Source organism: Dasypus novemcinctus, chromosome 31 (genome assembly GCF_030445035.2).
Source record: "Dasypus novemcinctus isolate mDasNov1 chromosome 31, mDasNov1.1.hap2, whole genome shotgun sequence".
Lineage (NCBI taxonomy): Eukaryota > Metazoa > Chordata > Mammalia > Cingulata > Dasypodidae > Dasypus > Dasypus novemcinctus.
The window spans coordinates 24,711,424-24,736,588 of NC_080703.1; the positions used below are offsets into that span (position 1 = coordinate 24,711,424).

The window sequence follows — 25,165 nt, forward strand, 5'->3', positions numbered from 1 at the left end:
CCCGAGAAGCGGGGCCACCTCTGCTCTCGGCATCCACGTGGGAAGAATCTGCTCCGTGTCTAAAGCGGCCGCAGAGTGGCAGTGAGCAACAGAGCCCGTGCACAGGCATTCCAAGTCTGCGTGGAGGACTCCTCCCCTTGTGCCGCCCAGGCACAGACCACTATCGGAACGCTCATTTGATTTCGACAACAGAATAAATTCTGATAAAGTTTCAGATAAAGCACATGTTCTCCCAACGCTCACCTCTCTCCTTGTGGAACACCGACGCCTCCTGGGTTCAGCCAGTGTGTTATACTCCCTAACTGAACCTGGCCTCCAACCAAGGAAAGGAAAAGCCTTAGGTGACAGGGATGCTCCTTTGTGGTAAGCTGTGACGAATCTACCAAATCTTAACTAGGGGTCACCCAAGTTTTGGAAAGCAGATCGGTGTGGGATTTTTCTCTAATAAATAATGATGGCGTCTGTCCTCTTGGCAAATTTTGACAACCATTACACATACCTCCCCCTTGGCAAGAGGCTCTTCAATTCTTGTTTGCATTTGCAAAGGGGTTAGCAAGGGACCTTGAACTCCCAGCTAACAGACTCCAGGACCACGGCTTCTGCCTAAGGGTATAGGAGGGGGAACCAGACAAATGCACTGAACTAGGTTTGCCCTATTTGCAATTTCTAAGCAAATAATTCCCCTTAGATCACTTATCTCTTCTTAACCTGATTTTAGCAGCCCTATGAATCTTTACCCATTGCCTGGTCCTTTTAGTCCTAACTAGACCTAAGATGCGTCAACTTCTCCCCACCCTCCACGCCAGCCTCTGCACTGGCCACTCACCTACTGCTGATCTTGCTCTCTCTTACAAGTAACTATTAAAACACTAAATCTCAGATGCCAAAATAACTGTGAGAAAGACAAAATTATTATACAAGACTGTTCTGGTAAGATCACGTTTTAATTGCCTATGACAAAGATACATCACATTATGTCTCAAAATTAATAGTCTGGCAAAGGTTAAAGAGAAATGGCTGGAGGTAAATTTGTGAATCCTTCATTTTAAATAAGCTTCTGGCAAAAAAAAGTCAGGGGTAGCACTGTCTCGAAATTATGTCTTCAGAATTAGCACCCTTCACCTTCTGTCTTTTACTCATTTTGCTGTGATGCAACTAAAAAGGCCAGTAAAAATTCCCCTGGGTCCAGGGGACAGTTCCCCAAGAGCCAAAGCTCACTTTCTCTGCACGGTGGTGAAGGCTGGCATTTGGATGGGCTGGATCGGGTGGACAGGCTGAAACACTGGCTTCTTTCTCATTTCAGAGAGGGTTTTCACTGCAGGGAGCAGCTGATTCCTTTTGATGATCTGTAAGGCCAGCTGGGTGTTACCTATAACAACACTTCCCATTAAAAGAAAAGCACATGACAATACCACCACACACAAGGCTAGCCATCAAAATCTGGCGAGGGAGGGAAAAGCTCATCTAGAAGAGCCATGGTTTGCAACCTTGGCTGTACACTGCAATCACAGACAGAATGCCTGTGTCCCAGCCTCAGAAATGGTGACTTCAGTCATCTGGGGTGTGGCCGGGGCAACGGGATTTTTAAAAGCCCACCACTGATTCCAAAGTACAGGCCAGGCTGCCTAACTGTGCAGAGGCGAGCCACACGGAAGCAGGATACTGTGGGATCCAGGACCGCACAGGAGCCTTGACCGTGCCTTTCAGGAGGCCTGCTGGGCGCAAGGCACCGCGTGTCCCTTCTTCATCTTAAGAAAGAGGGGAGCCTTCATCAACAAGGTATGATTCACAACTCTTAATATTTCTGTCCCTTCTCATTTCTCCCATTCACTTCTCTTTCCTACTCCGCACCATCTCTTATTTAAGGCCTAGAGCCTTCTATTAGGCCCCGGAGCCATGGCCTGGATGTAGGTGTGGATAAATCAATCAATCTCCACAAGAACTGGCTTACTGTAAAACGCATTAACAACATTTGTGTTCAAAACACTACAACTCACAAGCAACTGGAATTCTGACTCATGTTCTCAGAGTTATTTGGCTGCCTAAGAGAAAAGTTAATTAAGAGCTATGAATTAGGCATCAGTAATTAGGCTGTTAGCATTTTCACAGATAAAAGGAAATATGCTTAACTTGCAAGTAGTGGGAATTTGGAAGATACCAAGAACTATACAAACATTTTTGGCTCGAACACTCTTGGTGGGTGATATCTTCAAGGAAGGCAAAAATTGACTTCAAAGAGAGAAACAGGACACGAAAGGCCTTGGGCCGTGTGAGGCGCACCACATACCGTTCTGCAGCTCCAGGTAGACCGCCAGCAGGATGGCCTCCGGGGGCACCTCTTTCGGATGGATCATGGAGGCCGCCTTCGCACAGAACAGAGAGACACCCGTGAGAAGACCCACAGCGTAAGGCACAAAACCTCCACGTTCAGTAACGCAGAGAAAATAAGTAAAACAAAACAAAACACGGCGACTCCTCAGCCCACCAATGACAGACGCAAACCTGACTCATTCGCACACGACCCCCCCTCGGCCGACCTGTGGTTCTGCTGGGACGGCGCGCGGCTGCTTCCGCCTCGAGCTGACCAGTGAAGCTGGACAGGAAGCTCTCAGGGAGGTCATTCAGCAGGGATTTTCCCTTGCCTAATCTGTAATGAATCCTTAATGGAGTAACTTGTTCTTCCCTCTTGCTTTTTGGGGTTCTTAGTCCATCTGCTGGTTCTACTTGCTTTTGGGGTTGAGACGGGGAACTGGAGACCCTGAGCCTGCTCTCTAGCCACCTGTCAGGTCCTCTTGGACTTATATCAACCTGCATGCCCATTTTCTTTTCCTAAGGGACATCTTAGTATTATAAACTGCAACTTGCCAATGTCAGGAACAAGAATTCAAACTTAAAAAGTTGGTAATACAGGAAAAACGTACTAATCAGCACATTTGATCTCCCCATTCTTAAGGACTGAAACAATACAATTTAGTCAAATAAAATAAGCTGTTTAGGCTACATGCTGCCCTTCTGTAGATGAGACTAAGAGCCACAGCCTCAGGAAGCAGCTCCTTTCTGATCCAGGCCCGGGGAAAGGAAGCCTGGCTGCCTCTGCCAAAGGGGCTGAGACTGGAGGTTTATTTCCTCTGTCTGTCCGTCTTTTCCCCATTTTCCCCTCAACTCCTATTTTTCCATACAGTGTCAGGTGCCCACTACTTCCAGACTGCTTTACCTCTTTCCTGAATCTAATCATAAAGCACCTAGAATGTGTACTTTCACAAATATTTATCGACCGGGAGTATGTGTGGCTATAGGACAGGGATTTAACCTGACAATCAGCAAGCATGCAAATGATTAAATAACCCAACAAATTTACCTAAATGATAGGGGAGAGTAACTGTACTATGAATATGCAGAGTAAGACAGATGTTCTTTTGGAAAGTTCTGGAGCCAACAGGCTCTCCTTAGTCCTTGCAATGTCGATATCTGATAGGCAGAAAATGGGGGGAAATGCCATTGCAGGCCCAGGCGTGACTGCAGGAGGTTGTCTTGGCCAAGGTCAGTTCCTGGCAGCACTAGGAAAAAAATCTATTCTAGTGGGGACTTCTTGTCTGGAACACTTGCTCTGAAGAAGTCTGTCATGAACGAGGTGCAGGGCTTTTATTCCTCTCACTACATCATTGAGGTATAACAACTAGTTCAGAAAATTCTAGGCCTAGCTTTACATAGGTAAAATTGTCATCTTGTGGGTATTAAAATCTCCATTTTCCCTCCAACCGAATAGTAAACATAGGCCATGTATTATTCTTTGCATTGACCACTTAGTCTGCAGCTTTTTCTGAAATAGAAGAATTCATGGCAACAACTTTATGAGATTTAATGGCATTTTGCTTACTGGCTGTTCAGAATGGTTAGTGGTGGTCAGGCAACCTCGGAAACATCTACTCGGAGCCCTTGCCAACTCTTCACATCACTGTTCCGCCCTCCCAGGCAGAGTGGGCCTCCCAATTAACAAAGGTCCAGCACTGGATTAACCTAAAAACCAAGGACCAAAACAAAACCCCCTTCAGACCCCGCGCCAGGCCTGACCCCATCTGTCTCCTCAGCGTGGCAGCCATCATGGCCACCTGCTGTATGAGAACCTGGGATGGACTGTGCACACTTCACTTTAGATCAAAAGCCCTTTGTGCTGCAGTGACTGGTGTCTGGGAACAGTGAAACAGTTCAACTCTCGCCCATTTAACTTACTTGTAAGCCCAATCCCTAGAAAATAGCAAACAGGTTCCCGTTAGTTCCTAGACCAGTCCATCACTTAACATTTCTAATTTTGGGTTCGAAATGCTGAACAGATGCTGAATTGTTACTCTCCACATGGCAAGCCTCATCACTTCTAGACACAACAAGGTCACCCTTCATAGGTGGCAATTTCTGGAAGCCACCGTGCCTCCTAAGATTAGGTTTAATTTCCATTTCAGTTACTCTGGTGAGCATGTGGAATGTGAGCTCCCTTACCGGCTGCTGGTGAATGTACCATCTGGCACAAACATTCTGTGTTGGAAGCCTTAAAATTCTGCACACCCTCTGAACTTGCAATCCCCCTTTGAGGAAAGCCATGGGGACAGAGCTGTACCATGTCTGCTTATTTACTCTCTGATCTCTTTGGTTTAGGTGCTCAACAGATAGCTACTGAAGGAGCATCAATGGAATGAGGATCGTTTCATTCTCCTCTTCTGTGAAATCCTGCTGGGGCTGCCCGCTGTGGGACCCCTCCTCCACTAAAGGCATAGGTCTCTGCCCACAAATAGTCAAGGACAGGCAGGTGACCCAAAGAAGTCAAATCAGAATCTTCCTTAAGACCTGAAGATGAGAGAAAGATAGATCCCTCTTTGGAATTCTCAACTAACCTTGGGACTGCCAAGAGCTGAGTTTCCTGCTCCTAGAGCTCTTGCTGGAATCTGCCCCGAGACTTCCTGACGATGTTACCTAGTAAATAGCTTTCTGTGTTTCAGCTAGTCTGAGCTAAGCTTTTGCGTTTACCAGAAAGGTGCCATCCGACCCTTACAGGTACACAAAGATATCTGGAGGGATGTCATTCATGAGAAATTCATAAGAAGGGGGGTGGGCAGGAGTGGGAGAGGGAGGGAGGGAAGGAGGAAGGAAGGAAGGAAGGAAAGGGAAAAGGAAGAGTAAGACTTGAAATATCCAACTTTGGTTAAGCTCAAAAGTGAAGAAAACTTATCAGCCCTTACCTATGATATGGAAAAATGTTCACCTGAACAAGTAAGTAAAAAAAAGCAATTCCCTCAAAAAAGAATTTTATTTTTGGGGGAAAAAAAAAATCAGTATTACTATACATGTATTTGGGAAAAAACCTGGAAGGATACAAACCAAACCGTAAACAGTGATTATCTTTAAAAGTTTTAGGTAAGGAGGTTTGTGTTAGTTTCAGGATTTTGGTGTGAAGGGTATATATACATGATTTTATGTTTTTGGCATTGAGCATGAACTAGAAGTAGGGGGGAAAATCCCAATTAATAGAAGTCTGTGGGTCCATATTGCCTTGAAGTGTGTCCAACTGTGCATGTATATTACTGATGGTGTTGGCAAAGCTGCAGAGACCTGTCACCCCCGAATGCTGGAGCCGCACCCATAATCACGGCTGGCCGCCTGTCTTCAGCCCTGACCAGGCCCGAAGGCCATGTCCGTGTCCACGGCGTCCTGTTTTCCCAAGCCTGGGCCAACCTGAAGTCAGCTCTCTAACCTCTCTGTTAACTGAGTGATTGGAAGACGCATCATTTCAGTGGTAGAATTCCAAAGCCTACTTCCGTGACATACTACCAGGACTTTCTTTAGTGTGTCTGGAGCTTTTCTGGTACCAGCTTTCTGAACCCTGTCCTTTGAAGGATGAATCTTTAACTTTCTGAATAGATAAGAGTGTCACAATTCCAAAGTAAAAAGTCCGGAGTATCCAATGGAAAGTCTTCCATTCTAGTCCCTCCAGCTACACAGCACTCATCCTGCCACCCCTGCAACCAGTGTTAGCTCTTTCTGGTGTATTCTTTAGAGATCTTTTACGCACACACACGATTACACAGAAACTATTCTATACCTTGCTCTTTCCACTTGTCTTAGGTGTCCTTCCCTATAAATACATAGAGTTTAAAGCTGCACTGTGTTCCACTGTATGGATACAACATAATTTATTTCAGTATCACTTATTTCGATGGTTTCCAGTATTTTGTTTAAAAAGCTTGATTTATTAAAATCATTGGGAAAACCTCTCCATTAAATGTCTAAGTTCATTTGCAACACTGATTTACCTTGCAAGAATATTTTGAACCTTGGAAAGGTAAGGTCCCACTGCTAAACAAACCAGTCAGAAGCTTCACAAACTACAAAGCCAAACCCTTGGCGGGCTGCTTCCAGAGGGCTTCAGCCCCCGGCCTCACCTGGTGGAGACACTTGCGGGCTTTGTCGTACTCACTCCTCAGGCAGTAGGCGCTGCCCAGGTTGAAGAGCATCACGGTCCTGGCAGAGTTGACAGAACTTGGGTAGCACTGAGGGGCGCGCTTCCCGGCTGGGGAGAAAGGGCACAGGGTGTTAAGGTGGCAGGCCCGGGCAAGGGAGCACCCCTCTCCCGGGAGCTGCTCAGGGTAGAGCACAGCACTGCTGCTCAGGCTGGCAACAAGGACACTCAAGGTCCAGTCTAAACCTGGGGATGCAGGCCAGGTTACTGAAATGTTTACTGTGAACTTACAAAACTCCTTACTTACAGGATTCCATTGGCTCATTTTCACCTTTGTCTGATCCTACAAAGACATGAAAAATAAATCTGAGGGGGTGAGACAACAGAGCGTATTTTCTAAAAACCTAATTTTCTTTATGAAATGGGTATCAAATATCAAAGCAATTTGTCATCATATTTACTTTTTATGAAGTGGGAGCTCTATTAAAAGACATCAAAATGTTACCACCCTAAAACTACTGTAAGCCTGGAAATTCCATTTTAATAAAGTGAGTGCCACACAGTCTCCCTCTTCCAAAACGTCAGCCAAGATATAAAACTGACTTTTGAATGCAATATTTTACTCTCCCCTGGATTGTAGAACCACTCCAAAGAGAAGAGTATTAGAACCAAAATGAATCGTCTTAACACTATCAGCTTTCAAAAGTAAGAATTTAGACCATGCAATCGTATTCCCAGGTCTACATAGCAAGCAATCACTATAAAACAAGTGAAGCCCCAAACATGGAAAGCCAACCTACAACTTCCTTCCCTTTACGCTGTGCTCTTAAATGTTCACACATCCTGAATTATGACAGGAAGGCAGTGGAAATGGTGACCAGCTTTGATCAAATGTGCCCTCATTAACCTTGGTCCTGCTCATTTGAAGAGATCCCTAAGGAGACATCAGTGACATTTTCTGGATTCAAGTGAGTAATGGCATCAGATATTCTGTCCAGAGAGATGAGGGCTTCTGCAGCATATAAATGACCCAAAAACCTAAAATGAAAAGACAGATTCCACACTGAAATATATGTCATCACAGAAACACCACAAGTGGAACTACATACTTCATGCATTTCAGGTCCTTGAATTGAAATCTAAATTTATTTAGTTGAAATGGAACAATTAATAAGAGTCCCCTATATTTTATCTCTAAAAGTATCTTATAATACGCAAAAAATAATTTATATTAGCTAAGTGGAACAAATTACACATATTAAGAAAAGAGTTCAAAATTGGCAAAGTTATGCTTCTCTATGTACGTAAAGAATAATATTACCACCATGAAGGGATGAAGGCTCTAAAGTGAGGACTAGTCCCGGGATGGAAGCCCACTTGTGGGTCTAAGAGTCAGATTCCTCCAGTCTCCGCTGCTGGACAGTCAAAAGGCACCAGCGTGAGACCAAATTCCGGTTGGATCAATCTCGCTTCTATTCCAAAGGTTTCCCACTTTTCACACCACCAACTCTAGACCAGACCCACATCCTCCTCTGCTCTACCACACCCTGCTTCTTCCAATCTCTTTGATCATCTGATTAAAATTAAAATAGCCTTAAACTAAACATAATACCCCCAGCCTCTCAAAATCTTAATGACAGTATTTGCGCAGGAATAAAACAAAACAAACAAAACTAAACTTTTATAGTATTTCCCCCGTGCCCTGCCCTGCCCTGCTGTTTTTGTAGTTTGTGTCCATTTGCTGTGTGATCTTTTGTATCTATTTCTCTTTTTGTCTTCTCGTTTTTTTTCTCTAGGATTCACCAGCATTTGAATCTGGGGACCTCTGATGTGCAGAGGTTTCCTGTCACCTATGCCACCTCAGTTCCTAGTTTCTGCTGTACTTCACTTTGACTCTCCCCTTCGTCTCCCTTTTGCTGCATCATCATCTTGTTGCGTGACTCATTTGCGCGGGTTCTGGCTGACCCTGCAGGCACTTAGCTCACCACGCAGGCACGCTTTTCTCCTTTTTTTTTTTCTTTTTACCAGGAGGCCCCAGAGATCGAACCCAGGTCCATCCATATGGTAGGCGGAAGCCCAATCACTTCCCCAACTTTTATAGTTTTAAAGCTCTCTACAATTTGGTTTACTTTCCTATATCCAACCAACCAATCTTCTCACTTCCCCAGAGATTCCTCTGTTCACGGCAGTTTCTTGGGCAGAGAATCCCCATTGCTCCTTGTGGCCTTGTCTCCTTGGGCTCAAAACCTGGTCTCACCTCCACACGTCAGTGTCCTACCCGTCCTTTGAAAGGACCCACACGCAGGTCTCACCTCTGGCTAGCCTCCCCTGAGTGTCCACATGGATCATGGGTCCTCAAAGCTTAAGTTCCTTATAATTTGACCACTTCCTGAGATTTATGAACATCAGTCATCTAAGAGCTCTTTATTAAGCAATTTCCTCTAACTAGCAGGGGCTATAAAGACCTTTTATTTTGTCTTTCCACCATATGCCCTGACAGAGATGATACTTAAACAAAAACAAAACCCACAAAAAACTGAAACAGAAACTGCAAATATATTTGGAAATAAGGTATTTTCAGGGAAGCGGACTTGGCCCAGTGGTTAGGGCGTCCATCTACCACATGGGAGGTCCATGGTTCAAACCCCGGGCCTCCTTGACCCATGTGGTGCTGGCCCATGTGCAGTGCTGATGCGCGCAAGGAGTGCTGTGCCATGCAGGGGTGTCCCCCGCGTAGCGGAGACCCACACGCAAGGAGTGCACCCTGTAAGGAGAGCCGCCCAGCACAAAAGAAAGTGCAGCCTGCCCAGGAATGGCGCCGCACACATGGAGAGCTGACACAGCAAGATGACGCAACAAAAAGAAACACAGATTCCCCTGCCGCTGACAACAAAAGAAGCGGACAAAGAACATGCAGTGAAAAGACACAGAGAACAGAGAACAGACAACTGGGGAGGGGGCGGGGGGCGAGGGGGGAAGGGGAGAGAAATAAATAAATCTTTTTTTTTTTAAAAGGTATTTTCAAAATTTCATTAAAGCAGTATCTACAAAACCAACAATCATTACAAAATACAAACCTTTAATTCAGAGAGTTACTTCAAATTGCTTTCTGTGAATTTAATTAAAAACATTTTTAAAAAACAAATGAAATGTCTTTGTGACATATAACGCACCAAACCTCTGTCCAGGTGTGTGGAAAGCAGCAAGTATCAGGGCAGATGCTGCTGTGGTACACAGGCACAGCCAGCTGCTCAAGGCCTGCTTACCCTCCCTGAGAAGGAAGGCCAGTAACTTGTTAACTAAGGAATCAATGCTGAGGACAGAATGGGTATGAGAACTTTTAAAAAATTCCAGATTGGCTTTGACCAATCCCTCAGAAGTTAGCTAAGAAATCATATAATCTAGGAATTATGTTTGACTTTCAGAAGGAAAAAAGTTAACAGATGGTTGACAAGGTTAAAAACTCTCCAAAAAATGTCAAAGAATCTACTTGGGACAATTTGAGCTTTGTGATTGTAATGTTAACCAAAGTGTTAAAACCGGGGTCTTCTCCCTGAGGACTCACCTTATTTTGGGACATATGATATAATACGCTCCTAGTCAGATCTGGTAGTGGACATTAGCCTTCTAACACTCAGTAGAGTGAATCCATCTCCATTTAGTGATTGAAGTGCAACAAGTGAACAAAATTTTCAATTATCAAGACTTGAGTTAAAAAATTTATTAATCAGTTGCTCTCCCTATGAAATATAAATTCCACTTGGGGAGAGTATAAAAGCAGCAACACACACCACAAACAAACTGAAAACATCCACCCCAACAAGTCCCACTTACTTAAGAGATCCCGACAGCTTGGGCTGCTGGAGAAGCTTATCTGCGTGATTCAAAGCCATCAGGTTATCCCCCAAAGCCAGGGCCACATAAGCACTGCAGGCAAGTATGGAGCACCTGGAACACAAATGGCAAGGGGCTGAAGACCGGGGTCCAAAGCTGACACTGGTTAGACCTGTAAAGAGGAAAGACTCCCCAGTTACAGCTGTGACAAGCTGGACACCAAGAAAGATGAGAAGCCACAATACTATTGGGACAAACTAGGATGATGTATACATTCCACCTGAAGTTACCTAAATCCTCTTTAGCGTCATCCAGTTCATCCCCACAATAGTCACATGGAGTTGTAACATATTTTTTGCCCATAAAAAAAATACTATTGAAGTTAATGCCACAGTGAGAACTTACTTCCAGAGAACATTTAATATCCTGGAAATAAAGCTAGAGAGGCAAAATTTTATTCTTTCTTTATATATCTTTATGGTTTTCCTAAGAAATAAAATGAGCTTACTAAAAAACCCATGAAGCTTAGCTGATTGTACAGTGGTTCTTCCTCTGAATCTATAGTTATTACTAAGCAAGTATCAAGAGCAACTAAAAAAATTTAATTCCAATAGGTACTATTATCCTAAATGAATATTCAAGGAACAAAGCCTAAACTGAATAAACATTTGTGAAGATAAAATTTGTTACGATGGGAAAGTGGACTTGGCCCAGTGGTTAGGGCATCCATCTACCACATGGGAGGTCCGCGGTTCAAACCCCGGGCCTCCTTGACCCGTGTGGAGCTGGTCCACGCGCAGTGCTGATGTGTGCAAGGAGTGCCCTGCCACACAGGGGTGTCCCCCACGTAGGGGAGCCCCACATGCAAGGAGTGCACCCCGTAAGGAGAGCCGCCCAGCGCGAAAGAAAGTTCAGCCTGCCCAGGAATGGTGCCGCACACATGGAGAGCTGACACAAGATGATGCAACCAAAAAAAAAAAAAAAGAAACACAGATTCCTGTGCTGCTGACAACAACAGAAGCGGACAAAGAAGAACACGCAGTAAATGGACACAGAGAACAGACAACTGTCAGGGCGGGGGACGGGGAGAGAAATAAAAATAAATCTTTAAAAAAAATTTTTTTTGTTGCAATGATTTTTCTAATTTGGGCTGGAAACCTAAATATCTATTTGGTTTTCTACTTAAAAGGCCACTCACTTAAAACAGGCCTGACTAAAAGACTTGATGGGAATAGGTCACTTGAATGGTAAACAACCGCGCCACAAAGCAATCTCAAAATAAACCATTGTCAAGCAGAAATGAGGTCTGAATGGCTGATCATGAAAGACCTGACTCAGATATAGCATTCTGAGTTGTTTATAAATTACAGTACATATGTATATCATTAAGTGACCCAGGTTGCAATTTCAATCCAAGAAAGAAAAAACCATGATAGTACTATAGCTTCCTCATGCTCTAAAATCTTCTTAGTAGGGAAGTAGACTTGGCTCGAACGGTTAGAGCGTCCACCTACCACATGGGAGGTCCAGGGTTCAAACCCAGGGTTTCCTTGACCTGTGTGGAGCTGGCCCACACGCAATGCTGATGTGCGCAAGGAATGTCCCCCACGTAGGGGAGCCCCACGTGCAAGGAGTGCGCCCCGTAAGGAGAGCTGCCCAGTGTGAAAGAAAGTTCAGCCTGCCCAGGAATGGCGCTGCATACATGGAGAGCTGACTCAGCAAGATGACGCAACAAAAATAGACACAGATTCCCTGTGCTGCTGACAATAGAAGCGGACACAGAAGAACACACACTGAATGTTCACAGAGAGTAGACAACGGGGGGGAGGAATGGGAGAGAAATAAATAAAATAAATCTTTAAAAAATAAATAAATAAAATCTTCTTAGTAGAAATCGCCCTTCTAGTAAAAGGACAGCTGGCCAAATTCAAAAGTAGTCTGCTGCTCCTCTTCATTGGCTCACTTCTGGTTGCTGCAATCTCACAAAATTATCTACTAAAGGAAAAGAAACCCCTCGAAACAGAAAGTAGACTGGTCCTGGAGGAGGCTCAGGGAAACTGAGGTATGTGGTTTACGGCTACGATGGTAGGGATGAAAGACTGCCTAATGCAAATTCTTGTGTGTTCAATGTAGAAACGAAGAGCCAAAGTGATTAAATGCATTCTTTAGTCTGTGATTAATCACAACTAACATTCCACCTAAGGCTTTTCCCATCTCTGAATTCCCAAGCCCTCCCTGAAAATAAAGCATAAAGAAAAGGTTATGTTACGAGTTTTCTAAGTTCCCGGCGTACAAACGACCTAGGCACTCTCACCTATCTTTTTTCTAAAGAAAACAAACCTCATCCAAACATTACCAGTTTATATTGTTTTAAATCTGACCCCTGTTCATAGAAGGGTAATCTGCAAGCAGGCGAGTAGTGCCACCTCCAGGGGTTTTCCTGACAGGCCTGCTGTGGAATGGCTAGGACCCCAGGAGCTGGCTTCACAGGCAGGGCCTCAGCCACAGCCCCGGGGGCGACCTGCGACCTCCCCCTTGGCGGAGGACTCGGACCAGCCCGAGGACCAAGCACTGGCTAGATAGCTCCTGTTTTCAGAAGGCACTTCAGAGGGCGCTCTGAGGAGAGAGATTAAGGCGACAATTTCCTTATGGCCATCCAGTATACCGAGTACCAACCATGAGCCAGGAATGTATGGCTTATGAAGGGAAAAATAAGACTTAAAAAGGCCTGGGGCTCCAGAGGTCTGAGAAGACCATCAGCCCAAGGTGTCCATGCAGGACAGCCACAAAGTTTTATATTCATTTTCATCTGTGACCTTCACAAAGGTCTGGCAAAATATAAGCTCCTTAAAAGCCAAAGCCTGCATCTCGTGTGTTTCCTACGAAGACGAGAGCCATTTCTTACCATCCACAAGAGGTTTATTACCTACCTGCTGAAGACCACGGCTTTCACTCTTTTAGGGTTACTTCCCCAGGGACCCAGACCCCCGCCTTGCCCGCGAGGCCACCGCACTGAAGCAGCCGACGCTCCCAGCTTGCCCAGACGTGGGAATCTTGCTGCATGCTCCAGGTCCTAGGGGCTAGGGCAGAACCCACCTCAGGCAGGCTTGCTGAGAACAGCCTGCCCTGGCCTCTCCCGACAGTAGGTGGGCTGTCACTGCTCCAGCCCTCTGTCAAGCCCACTTTGGGTCCAGAAATCAGTCATGGGAGCTGCAGAGAGATTCCGTTTCTTAGGAGGCCCAAACTGTAAATATGTAGAAGCTGAAAGTTTGTTTTCCTCAACTTTTATCTCTTTCACCTCTTTATCAAATTACAATAGGGCAAAATATTCTAATAATAAAATAATATTTATATTAAAAAATATTGAAGTATGAGAACGCAGAATGGCGGGTTACAAGTGACTGGCATTCTAGTCGAGAGCTGTAGGGATTCAGCAAGTTTCAGTGCCTGAGAAGCAAGCCGATATTTATGCTCCCCTTCTCCCGATGCCCTAAAATCCACCCTGTCTCACCCCTCTTTTCCCTTTCTTTCACTCATCCTACTTTCCTCTCAGAAAACAATACTCCACTCTCATCGCATAACTCCTGTAGAAGGGTAACACTAGAAACATATAGTTCTATCTACCAAGCCCGCTGCAATCACTTTACTTCTTTTTTATAACATAAATTGTCCTTTATTTAAAACACTTCAAGGATTTTCCTAAAATAACATGACCATTGTAATAATTTGAAACAATAGAAAAACGTATTGCCACCAAACTCCATTATTCAGGAAAAAAAAAGCAAAGAATATACTTTATTTAATATTCAGCTGGGCTTCATCGAGAATGAAACCAGTCCTAGAGATGGTTAAGACCTATGAAACTAGTCTTACTCTACGTGCCCACAACAGCAGCTTGGAAATCACTTTACTTTTGATAGTTGCTGCTGAAAATGTTGCCCCACCTCCCCCAGCACTACTTCCTTGAGCCACTGTCCAGTCTGCTTTACCAGCCACTCAGCGGATCCGACAGGTCAGCAGACTGGAAGAACTATACCTCAAGGGAAGAGACACACTAGCTGCTCCCCCCCGCGGAGATGGGACAAAACCCCACAGTCTTCACGTGCTGTAGCTCCACGACCAACCCTTGCGGGGGGGGGGGGGGGGGGGGGGGGCAGAATGCCAACCCTTGGGGGGGGCAGATAAAAAAAGGAAAGGAAAAAGGAAGAAAATAACTTTTCTTAAAGAACCAAATTATTAAGAAGTATTAAAAGCTATGCAAGACTAAGTCAAGCCACACAGTCTATGAGTTAAGTGAATCTGAAATAGTTTTAACCCTTATTGTTGGAGGAAAATAAATTTATAAAGCAATATCATAGCAAACATTATTTGCAAAACCAGCTCAAAAATGTAATAATGTTCTTTTTGCCAACAAACTGAATGTGGTACTGGATTTTAAATTTTCAGAAAAAAATTTTTCAAGCTATTTCCATTTATCTGCCACAATTCAGAAAATATTAAACTTGTCAACTCTGAACTCTTATTAACATAATTTAAAAACTATATTATTTTTTTTACACCCTGCCTCATAAATGTTTGGCTTTCTCATAATAGTTTTGTGCCAACAGAATTTTACTAAAAAACACCCCAAATTCAACACAAGGTGAGAATCTCATCACAAAGAATCTGAAGAACTTTCTTTCTTTGCAAATTTAGCATGCTGAAGAACTCAGTCCAACTCAGGCAGCAAATAAATGTACAACCAGTCCCAGAGACAGCATTTTCTATGTGGACAGGATCTTAATCATCACCCAACCCAATCCTTTTACTTGACAGAAGAGGAAAGCAAGGCCCAGAGAAGTGAAATGATTTGTCCAGCGTCAACAGTGGCCCCATGGGGTGTCCAGAGAGTGGCAACTACTGAAGAATTACTCTGACCCTGACTGGCGGTCAGTCTGATCACCCGTTAGTTCATCTAAATGGAATCCTCAGAGGCAGATGGGAATCATGCCCAGGTGAACAGAAACGGCTAATAACGTGAATGAAAGGTCACACAGGGAGATTCCTTCCGTGGTAATGTTTATAGCTAGACCAGTTGCAGCAGAACCACACTCACTTAGGAGACTGAAAAGGGGCTGGGTCTCCCAAGAGCAACAGGAAATTCAGAAGATTATCAGCCATCAGAACAGCATGGAACCGGCGCAAGGACATGCAGACTAATGGCGATCAATCCCTACATTTACGGCCAGGTGATTTTATGACAAGGTGTCCAAGACTACTCAATTGAGAAAGAATAATCTCTTCAAGAAATGGTGTTGAGGGAAACGGACTTTTGGCCCAGTGGTTAGGGCGTCCGTCTACCACATGGGAGGCCCGCGGTTCAAGCCCCGGGCCTCCTTGACCCGTGTGGAGGTGGCCCGTGCGCAGTGCTGATGCGCGCAAGGAGTGCCCTGCCACGCAGGGGTGTCCCCCGTGTAGGGGAGCCCCACGCGCAAGGAGTGCACCCATAAGGAGAGCCGCCCAGTGCGAAGGAGGGAGCAGCCTGCCCAGGAATGGTGCCGCCCACACTTCCCGTGCCACTGACGACAACAGAAGCGGACAAAGAAACAAGACGCAGCAAAGAGACACAGAAAACAGACAACCGGGGGAGGGGAGGGGAATTAAATAAATAAAAATAAATCTTTAAAAAAAAAAAAAAGAAAAAAGAAATGGTGTTGAGAAAACTGGATCTTCATTTGCAAAAAATTGGAAGGCCTCTACCTCACATCATATACAAAAATCACCTTAAAAGGGACCAAAGACCTAAATAGAAAAGCCGGAACTATCAGACTCCTGGAAGAAAAGAGGGAAGTATCGTCACGACTTTGTGTTAAGCAGTGGTTTTTTAGAATTTCCACTGAAAGCACAAGCAACAAAAGAAAAAATAGGTAAGTGGGACCTCAAAAGACTTCTTCATGAAAGTAAAAAGACAACCTACACAATAAGAGAAGATATTTGGAAACCACATATCCAATAAAAGATAATAGCCAGTATATATTAAGAAATCTTTCAACTTAGTGACAAAAAGACAAACAACCCAATTTAAAAACCAGATAAAAGACTTGAACAGAGATACCATGAAAGATGATATACAAATGACCAGAAAGCACATGAAAATATGCTCAATATCATTAGCCACCAGGAAAATGCAAATCAAAAGCACAATGAAATGGGAGCAGGTGGTTGCACAAGTGGATGAGCACCTGCTTTGCATGTATGAGGTCCTGGGTTCGATTCCTGGTACCTCTTAAAAAAACAAAACAAATGAAAAAAAAAAAACCCTCTCATTTGGGAGCAGATGTAGCTCAGTCAAGTCGAGTGCCAGCTTCCCAGGTACAAGGTCGTGGGTTCAATCCCTGGTCCTCCTCAATAAAGCAAGCAAACAAAAAATCAAAATAAGATACCATTTCACACCCATTAGAGCGGGCTGCTATTTAAAAAATGCAAAATAGTGCTCACTTCGGCAGCACATATACTAAAATTAGAACAATACAGAGATTAGCACGGCCTCTGCACAAGAATGACACGCACATTTGTGAAGCATTCCACATTTAAAAAAAAAAAGGGCAAAATACAAAGTTTTGGAGAGATGCAGAAAAATAGGGACACTCATTCATTGCTGGTGGCAAGTAAAATGGTGAAGTACTGCAGCGGAAGACAGTTTGGTGACTGCTCAGAAAGCTAAGTACAGAACTACCACATGACCCAGCAAACCCACTACTAGGTATAAACTCAAAAGAACTGAAAGTAGGTGCTCAAACAGATATTTGTACACCAATGCTCATGGCAGCATTATTTACAATTACCAAAAGACAGAAGCAACCTAAGTGTCCATCAACTGACGGATGGATAAAAATGTGGTATAGACATACAGTGGGATATCATTCAGCCATAAAAAGGAATGAGGCCCCGATATGTGTGACAGTATGGATGCACCCAGAAGACATCATTTTGAATGAAACAAGCCAGACACAAAAGGATAATTATTGTTATGGTCTCAGTGATTTGAAACAATTAGAATAGGCAAGCTCAGAGAGTCAGATCTAGACTATAGGTGACCAGAGAACAGGGTGGGGACAGGAAATGGGAAGTTAGTGCTTAAAATGTACAGGGTACCTATTTGGAATGACAAATGTTTTGGTAATGCAATGGTGGTGATGGTAGCTCAACACTGTGAATGCCATTAACAGCACTGAAAAATACATCTGAATATGATTAAAAGGGAAAATGTTAGCTTGTATACATAACGAAATTTTTTTAAAAATCCATGGATCTACACTACACAATGAACCTTAAGTTAAACCAGGGAAGCTAATTAACAGTATAATTATAAAAATGTGCTATCAATTGTAACAAATGTTCCACACTAATGCGGTGTTGGTGGTGGGGTGGTATATGGGAATCCTGTATTTTATTCATGTCCATAAACCCACAATTTCTCTATTAAAGGAAAGAAAAAACAAAACAAAACACTAGACTATAGCAGGTCTCTTTTAATTGTATTAAAAATAATTCATTCCATGTCAACAATGGAGCCTAAAAGAACTAATTTAAACTTCCACAATTAAGACTTGTGGAATAACTTAATTGGGCTTAAATTTGGTTTGAAAAGTTCCTTTATCCATTTTGGGGCTTATTATTTAAAAAATGACAAATTAAACTGAAATTTTTTATTTGTATGCTTTCATTTTAATTTCTCCTTCAGACATTTCCCATGTTGTGCTGACCATTGTTTTCTACCCTTTTCCATTTCTGTTATACTCTTTTAGGTTCTCCATTTTAAGTTTTGGAAAATAAAAAGTTCGGCTAATATCACAATCTCAGAATGAATAAGAAAGATGTCCTGTAATGACTAACATGTAAAGACTTAGCACATACCATGACAGTTAATAAAATGTCCTGGAACACTGAAATGTTAATATGTGACTAATCCTATGAACTTATTTCTTGACTATTATATTATAAAATATAAGTATTCATTTATTCATAAACCATACAATTTAGATAAATAGGATGGGTTGGGGGAAAATACACCAAATGTAAGATATGGACTATAGTTAGCAGTAATATTTGACAACGCAAGGAATTGGTGGTGGGGTGATATATGAGAGCCCTGTCTGATGTCATGCATATTTGTTTTGTAAGTTCACAACTTACTATATATTTATTGTTTATGTATGAATGACAAGACTTCAATAAAAATTTTAATTAAAAAGAGATACCGGTATACACAGGAATGAAGATGGATCCTTACCTCACATCATATACAAAAATTAACTCATAATGGATCAAAGAACTAAATATAAGAGCTAAAACCATAAAACTCTTTGAAGAAAACATAGGGGTTTATAAATCTCCATTATCTTGTTTTTTTCCAAGGGATTTTTAGATATGACACCAAAAACACAAGTGTTGTTCACCTATTGATGGTATTTAGGCTCTTTCTAATATTTGGATATCATGAGTAGAGCTGCTATGAAATTCTTCTGTGGACAAATTTTCATTTTGGGGGGGGGGTAATATCTAGAAGTAGAATCACCTTATATTGTAAAAGTCATAGCATTTACTTATTTCAAGGCCACAGAATGTGTATTTTTCCCCCTAAGTGAAACTCGCAGCTTTGAGTGATTCAGGAACTGATGCAATCATCTAGCAGTATCATTATATATATATATAGCTTTTCCTGGCCCATTATATTAGTACCTTTAACCTTTCCCAAGCCTCACAATTGAGCTGTTTAACTGCTATCTGGGACACTTTCCTGAATTCGTTTCAATTGTGAGAGTATTTTTTGAAGACTTCCTTAATTTTGATATAGAACCTGACAATTGCTTCAGAAGTCATCTGCTTTCTGAAAACTTACTTGTAACTTGGTTAGAGTATTTTTTAGATCCATCTTCATTTATGTACAAGTGAAAAAAATTGAAAATACTCAAGAGGCTGTGAACTCTTATCACAGGAAGTGGCCAGTAGATCAGTCATGATAATTGACTGCACATTAGTTATGCTGCAAGTAGGAAACGGGGCTTTGCATTGGTGTCTTGGGTATTACTGAGCTCAAGGGATCAAATATAACAGGCCATAGAAACGAAACTATACACTTTCAATTCAGGTCAGAAATACATGAACTCTCTAAGAATTCCATATCTTAACAGGCTCCTTCCTCTCACTAGAGCTTGCTTCTGCCACAGAATTGTTTTTTAATATACCCAGTTGCAACTGTGAGTTTTTATAGCTTTGAAATTTGTGACACATATCTTTTTAAGATTCCTTCCCAGCCCCATTTGTTTTTACATTACCATTACTACTGTCTTCTGTAGCAATTCTTTTTTATAAATCTACCCTAAGGCTCCTTCCATCTTGTTCTACTTCCTTTCTCACATCTGCTCCTTAAGAACCAATCTTTGCTTCACAAAAATAGGAAAGTAATTTTATTTTCTCTGAGAATCATCAGTCCTCGCAGTAGGACATATGGAAGGCAAAGAGTTGTGCCACGAAAGGAATAAAACTCTGAGAGGTATCCTGTCCTGCAGGCCCCCATCTCTTTAAGGCCATCCTTGGATGCTAGTGTTAACACACAACTCTGCAGCTGTTCAGAAAAATGTACTTATTAAACTGTGCACATAATTAAAACAATCTTAAGATTAATATTCATTCAAGACATTTAATAAAAATCAGATCAATTTTGAAAATTATTTTAAGTACCTTTTTGTTGAAGACTCTCCTTAAAATTGCATACAATGATATTCACTGCATTATTTCTAACAGCAAAGACTGAAAATATTCTAAATAGTTGTTTAGATCATGGGTATAAAGCACTGTTAATTATGTCACATCCACATACTGCAATTCTACGCACCCATTAAGAGAACAAAACAGAGCCGTGTAATGCTATGGAACAATCTCTAATATTATACTGTCAAACAGCAAAAGTAAGATACAGAGCAGTGGAGACTATGCAATCACTTGTGTAAAAAAATATATAAGTACATGCTGGGATAGGAATAAGTGAGATGGAAGAACATAAAAGAAATCAGTAAGCAGTTTCCCTCAGGTAAGAGGAAATGGAGGACTGGGATGGGACCAGAATTGCTTTACACTATGTACACTATTAGCAATTTTAGCATACATATTAACCTATTAAAAACAGATGAACTCTTAGATAAATAATTAAATGCAGGTAGTTTCATAACAGACACATTCTATTCTAGAAAACATTAGTCATATGGGGGAAAGACACTCTTTTTGGCAAGTGGAAGCCATTTTCCCAAACATTGTTTTCACCCACTTTTTTTAAAAAGATTTTTTATTTCTCTCCTCTTCCCTGCCCACGTCCCCCCCCCCCCCCCACTGTCTGCTCTCTGTGTCCATTTGCTGTGTGTTCTTCTGTGTCCACTTGTATTCTTGTCAGCAGCACCAGGAATCTCTGTCTCTTTTTGTTGCGTCATCTTGCTGCATCAGCTCTCCATGTGTGCAGCGCCACTCCTGGGCAGGCTGTGCTTTTTTTGAGCTGTGTGGCTCTCCTTATGGGGTGCACTCCTTGCATGTGGGGCTCCTCTATGCGGGGGACACCGCTGCGTGGCACAGCACTCATTGAGCGCATTAGCACTGCGTGTGGGCCAGCTCACCACATGGGTCAGGAGGCCCTGGGTTTGAACCCTGGAACTCCCAGGTGGTAGGCGAACACTCTATCCATTGAGCCAAATCTGCTTCCTTTACCCACTTCTAATCAGGAGAAAAACCTAGCACAGGGAGCTAATTTTATATGTCAGAAATTGATGGTTTTTAAAAAAATTATCCCTGCCCCCCTTGTGGTTTTTTCCTTGCTTTCTGCTTTTCTGTGTCCATTCGCTGTGCGTTCTTCTGTGTCTGTATTTATTTTATTTACCGCCCCCCCCACGGCTTGCTTGCTGTCTGCTCTCTGTGTCCATTCTTCTGTGTTTTTACTTGTCTCCCTTTTTTTGTTTCGTCACCTTGCTCTCCGTGGTGCTTGCAAGTTGGTGGCACTCAGCAGTGCTTGTAGGCCATTGGCTCTCTGCAGCACGCAGGCAAGCCTGCCTTCACAAGGAGGCCCTGTGACGTGAACTCAGGGCCTCCCATATGGTAGGCGGGAGCCCAACTGATGGAGCCATAGCCGCTTCCCAAGAAAGTAGTTGCTTTTTAAAAATTATTCACTTTTACTTCACTCAATGGAGCAACAATTTTGTGTATATTTTGCTTTTGCAAATGAGGTGTACATTCATTGCAACTGAGGAACACATTTTGGAACACTGCCACTAAGCATGGATTATAGCCTACATTGTAGTTTATACTCTTTTCCACTCAATTCTGTATGCTATGGCCATAAGGGTACTGTTTCTTTAAGAAAAAAAAGGTAAATGAATTGCTTTCCAAAAGTAACATATTAATTTACAATGGCACCAGCAATAAATAAATATTTTCCTGTACTCTTGGCACACTCTTGCAATTTAATAGGCAAAGAAATAAAAATAAAACGTTCTTTCTTTCTATATTCATTTGCAGCTCTATTATTGAAACCTCTCTTAAAAGTAACGCTTTATTGTTCAGCTTAGTTCTATTTTTTTTAAAGATTTATTTTTATTTATTTCTCCCTCCCATCCCTGCAGCTTGCGTTCGCTGTCTGCTCTCTGTGTCTACTCGCCTTCTCTTTAGGAGCTATTGGGAACTGAACCTGGGACCTCTCATGTGGGAGAGAGGCACTCAATCACCTGAGCCACCTCAGCTCCCTGCTTTGTTGCATCTCTCATTGTCTTTTTCTCTTTGTGTCTCCTTGTTGCGTCATCTTGTTGTGTCAGCTCACTGTGCCAGCCCATCGTGCCAGCTCTCTGTCTGCTGGTCTCCTCCAGGAGGCACTGGGAACCAAACCTGGGACTTCCTCATAAAAAAAGAAAAAAGGCACTCCAGACCCATCCAATGTGGAGAGGCGCAGGCTGCTGCGCAGCAAAGCAACACACCAAAGACGATGACACAACCAGGGAAAAAGAAAAAGAAAAAGAAAAAAAAAATTAAGCAGGTAATATTTCTAGCACTTTATATAGTGATTCTTTGGATATGGCTTTATACATATTTAAGAAAAAAGCAGCAGCAAAATAATCATCTAACCTATGAAGTCATTATTACATTAAGAATCACTCGAGAATTCCTGAAAAGTCCCAATTTTATACTGATAAGAAAAGATGGGTGCCTCCAAAAGAGGGCAGTGGAAATAATATAAAGAAATAACGGTCAAGGGCAGCTGACATAGCTCAGTGGTTGAGTGCTTGCTTCCCATGTATGAGGTCCAGGATGCAATCCCCTGTACCTCCTAAAAATAGAAATAATGGTCAAAAATCCCAAATTTGTTAAAAGATAAATTTACAGATTCAAAAAAGTCACTTAACTTCAAGTGATATAAATACAATGAAAACCACACTTAGACTCCTCAGAGTTTAAATGCCCCAAAAGAGGCAATCTGTGTTAATTGAGACGAAAATGACACCTTGCATACAATGACCGAACTTCTAAATAGAAAAAATGGAAGCTAAAAGACAGCAATCTTGAAAAGTTGAATGAAAAAAAAAAAATCTTACCAACCCAGAATTCTATATCCAGTGAAAATATCTCCTGAGAATGAAGATAAAATAAAGACAATTTTTGATTAAAAAAAAAAAAAAAGAAAACTAAGGCTTGCATTATAAGAAACACTAAAGAAGAACTTAAGGCATATATGGTTATGAATCATTTCCTAGTTTGTTGTCAAGTATAGCAGTTCACATACAACTAGAAGTGAACCTATAATTATCCCCAAATAAAAAATTTAATTAAAACACATACACACACAAAACTACACCATCCCGAACAAACAAAATAACAAACATTCTGTGGGATGTAGTTATATCAGGACTTAAAGGGAAATGTATAGCTTTAAATCTTATTATAAAAGAAGAAAGATCTAAAGTCAATGGTCTAAGGCTCCATCTTAAGATGCTAAAAGCAAAGCAAAAGAAATACAAAGTTAGAAGAAGAAAGGACAAAACAGAGGGCAGAAACAATGAAAGAGGAAACAGATAAAGCCAGTCAATAGAGTGAAAGAATGTTCTTTGAAAAGATCAACCTAACTGATAAATCCCTAGTAGAATGCTCAGGAAAAAAAGAGAGGGAAAATATAAGCGACCAATATCAGAAATGAAAATGGAGATATAACGAAAGATCCTATACACTTAAAATATATAAGGGAATATTAGGAATAATATTATGCCATACATTTGGCCATTTATTTGAAAAGGAAAATTTCTTGAAAAAATATAACTTACCCAAACTGACACAAGATGAAACAGAAAATCTGAATAGCACTAGATCTATTTAAAATTTTGAATTCATTAAAAAAAATACCCCCATAAAGAAAACCCTAGGACCAGATGGTTTCACTGCTGCATTCTATCAAACATCTGAGAAAGAAAAAACATCTATCTCTTTCAGAAATAACACAAACTCTTTTCGAAAATAGAGAAGGACATACTTCCCAACTCATTTATATGGTCAGCATACTTCTGAATCCAAAATCTAACAAAGATATTACAAAGAGAAGTATGGACCAACCTTACTTGTGAACACAGAAGCAAATATCCCAAAATATTAACGAACTGAATCGAGCAATTTATTCAAAAGATAATACATTTTGACCATACTAACAGGGTTTATCACAGAATTGCAAGGCCAATTTAACATCTGACATTCAATAAACTTAATTCATAGTATTAATGGAATAAAGGGAAAAAAACGGTGCTTACTTCAATAGATGCAGTGGTATTTTTTTTACATACTCACTTTAAATTTTCTAATTCCTGTTTTCTCAATGGAGAAGAAGGTGGAGCTGGAATGAATTTATCTCCATCGTGGCTTTTACTGCTGAAATAGATTATTAATAATGAAGAAAAAATTAGCAATTAAACATCTAATTTAGTTTCCCTATCCCTACTCCCATGCAAATTTTTATGACAAAAGTTTAGAAGAGTCAAAACAATTCAAATGCTTAGAAATTCAGTAGCACTAACATGTTAAAGCAGTATGGTATATCTATTGCTTTTCCCCAGGTCTTTATACTGTATATTGGTTTCTTTTCTCCAATAAAAATTTTTACCTAAAAACAATATCTCCATCATATGGAAGAAACCGCCCATTTTCCCACATTTCTCATTTTTTAAATTGTCTTTTATCGACTACATTAAAACCCCTTAATGGGAAAAAATAAATCACAATTTTGATCCAAATTTTCTATAATAATCATGCATTTGTATTATAATCAAGGAAAAAAATGCTTGGATTGGAGACGTGAGTTTAAAGATACCATGTGTGAAAAGCAGCACTTTCTATATTTAATAGTGTTTGTTTTGTTAGTTCCGACTAAACTCTTCCAATTACTAGAGAATGGCATCAGTTTTAATTTATGAGAAAACTAGAAACATCTAGAAATATTCTTGAAGTAGTGGTTTATAGTATGTTAAGAGAAAAGGAAGAGGATAATAGAAATGAGACGTTTCAGGATTTAAGTATTTATTTTAATAAAAGTAAAAAAATCCCCACTGTTTCTAGCAAGAACAGGAGTCCTTGAAAATACTCTTCCTGACAATGAAGAGGTATTACTTTACTTTCCACTTTTCTTTTTCAGATTCTTTCATATAGATTTCGCCTTATTTTTCTCTTACAGAAATACTTAAGTATGCATACTTTTCTTATTCAAAGCAGAGAAGTTTGGAATTTTAGAGATTCAGGTTGAGGCTTTTAGAAATTTATTTAAAAGACAAAGGAGGCTTGTTAGCCAATTCTTGAAAGGCATTTGTTGAGGGAGGGTAAAGGGATCAGAAT

General features: G+C 41.5%; 1 protein-coding gene and 1 non-coding gene across 9 annotated transcripts in view; one reads left to right on the plus strand and one right to left on the minus strand.

Annotated features, from left to right (window-relative positions):
• Window positions 1–925: 925 nt before the first annotated feature.
• CNOT10 (CCR4-NOT transcription complex subunit 10) overlaps window positions 926–25,165 on the minus strand; it is a 73,127-nt gene continuing 48,887 nt past the window's right edge. For 4 of the 8 annotated variants that reach the window (XM_004471115.3, XM_004471114.3, XM_058290748.1 and 1 more), the window contains 7 exons: window positions 24,128–24,208; window positions 10,283–10,396; window positions 7,356–7,486; window positions 6,756–6,791; window positions 6,432–6,559; window positions 2,288–2,363; window positions 926–1,369 (listed from right to left, as the gene is read on the minus strand). In XM_004471115.3, the coding sequence (XP_004471172.1) occupies window positions 1,215–1,369; window positions 2,288–2,363; window positions 6,432–6,559; window positions 6,756–6,791; window positions 7,356–7,486; window positions 10,283–10,396; window positions 24,128–24,208 (721 nt within the window). In that variant the 3' untranslated portion in view covers window positions 926–1,214. Of the gene's footprint in view, window positions 1,370–2,287; window positions 2,364–3,877; window positions 4,018–6,431; window positions 6,560–6,755; window positions 6,792–7,355; window positions 7,487–10,282; window positions 10,397–24,127; window positions 24,209–25,165 lie in introns of those variants that run through there. The other 4 variants (XM_058290752.2, XM_058290749.1, XR_011647819.1 and 1 more) reach the window with 3 other exon arrangements.
• On the plus strand, window positions 16,752–16,855 carry LOC111767260 (U6 spliceosomal RNA). Its single transcript, XR_002799127.1, has one exon. It is a non-coding gene; the product is annotated as a U6 spliceosomal RNA (small nuclear RNA).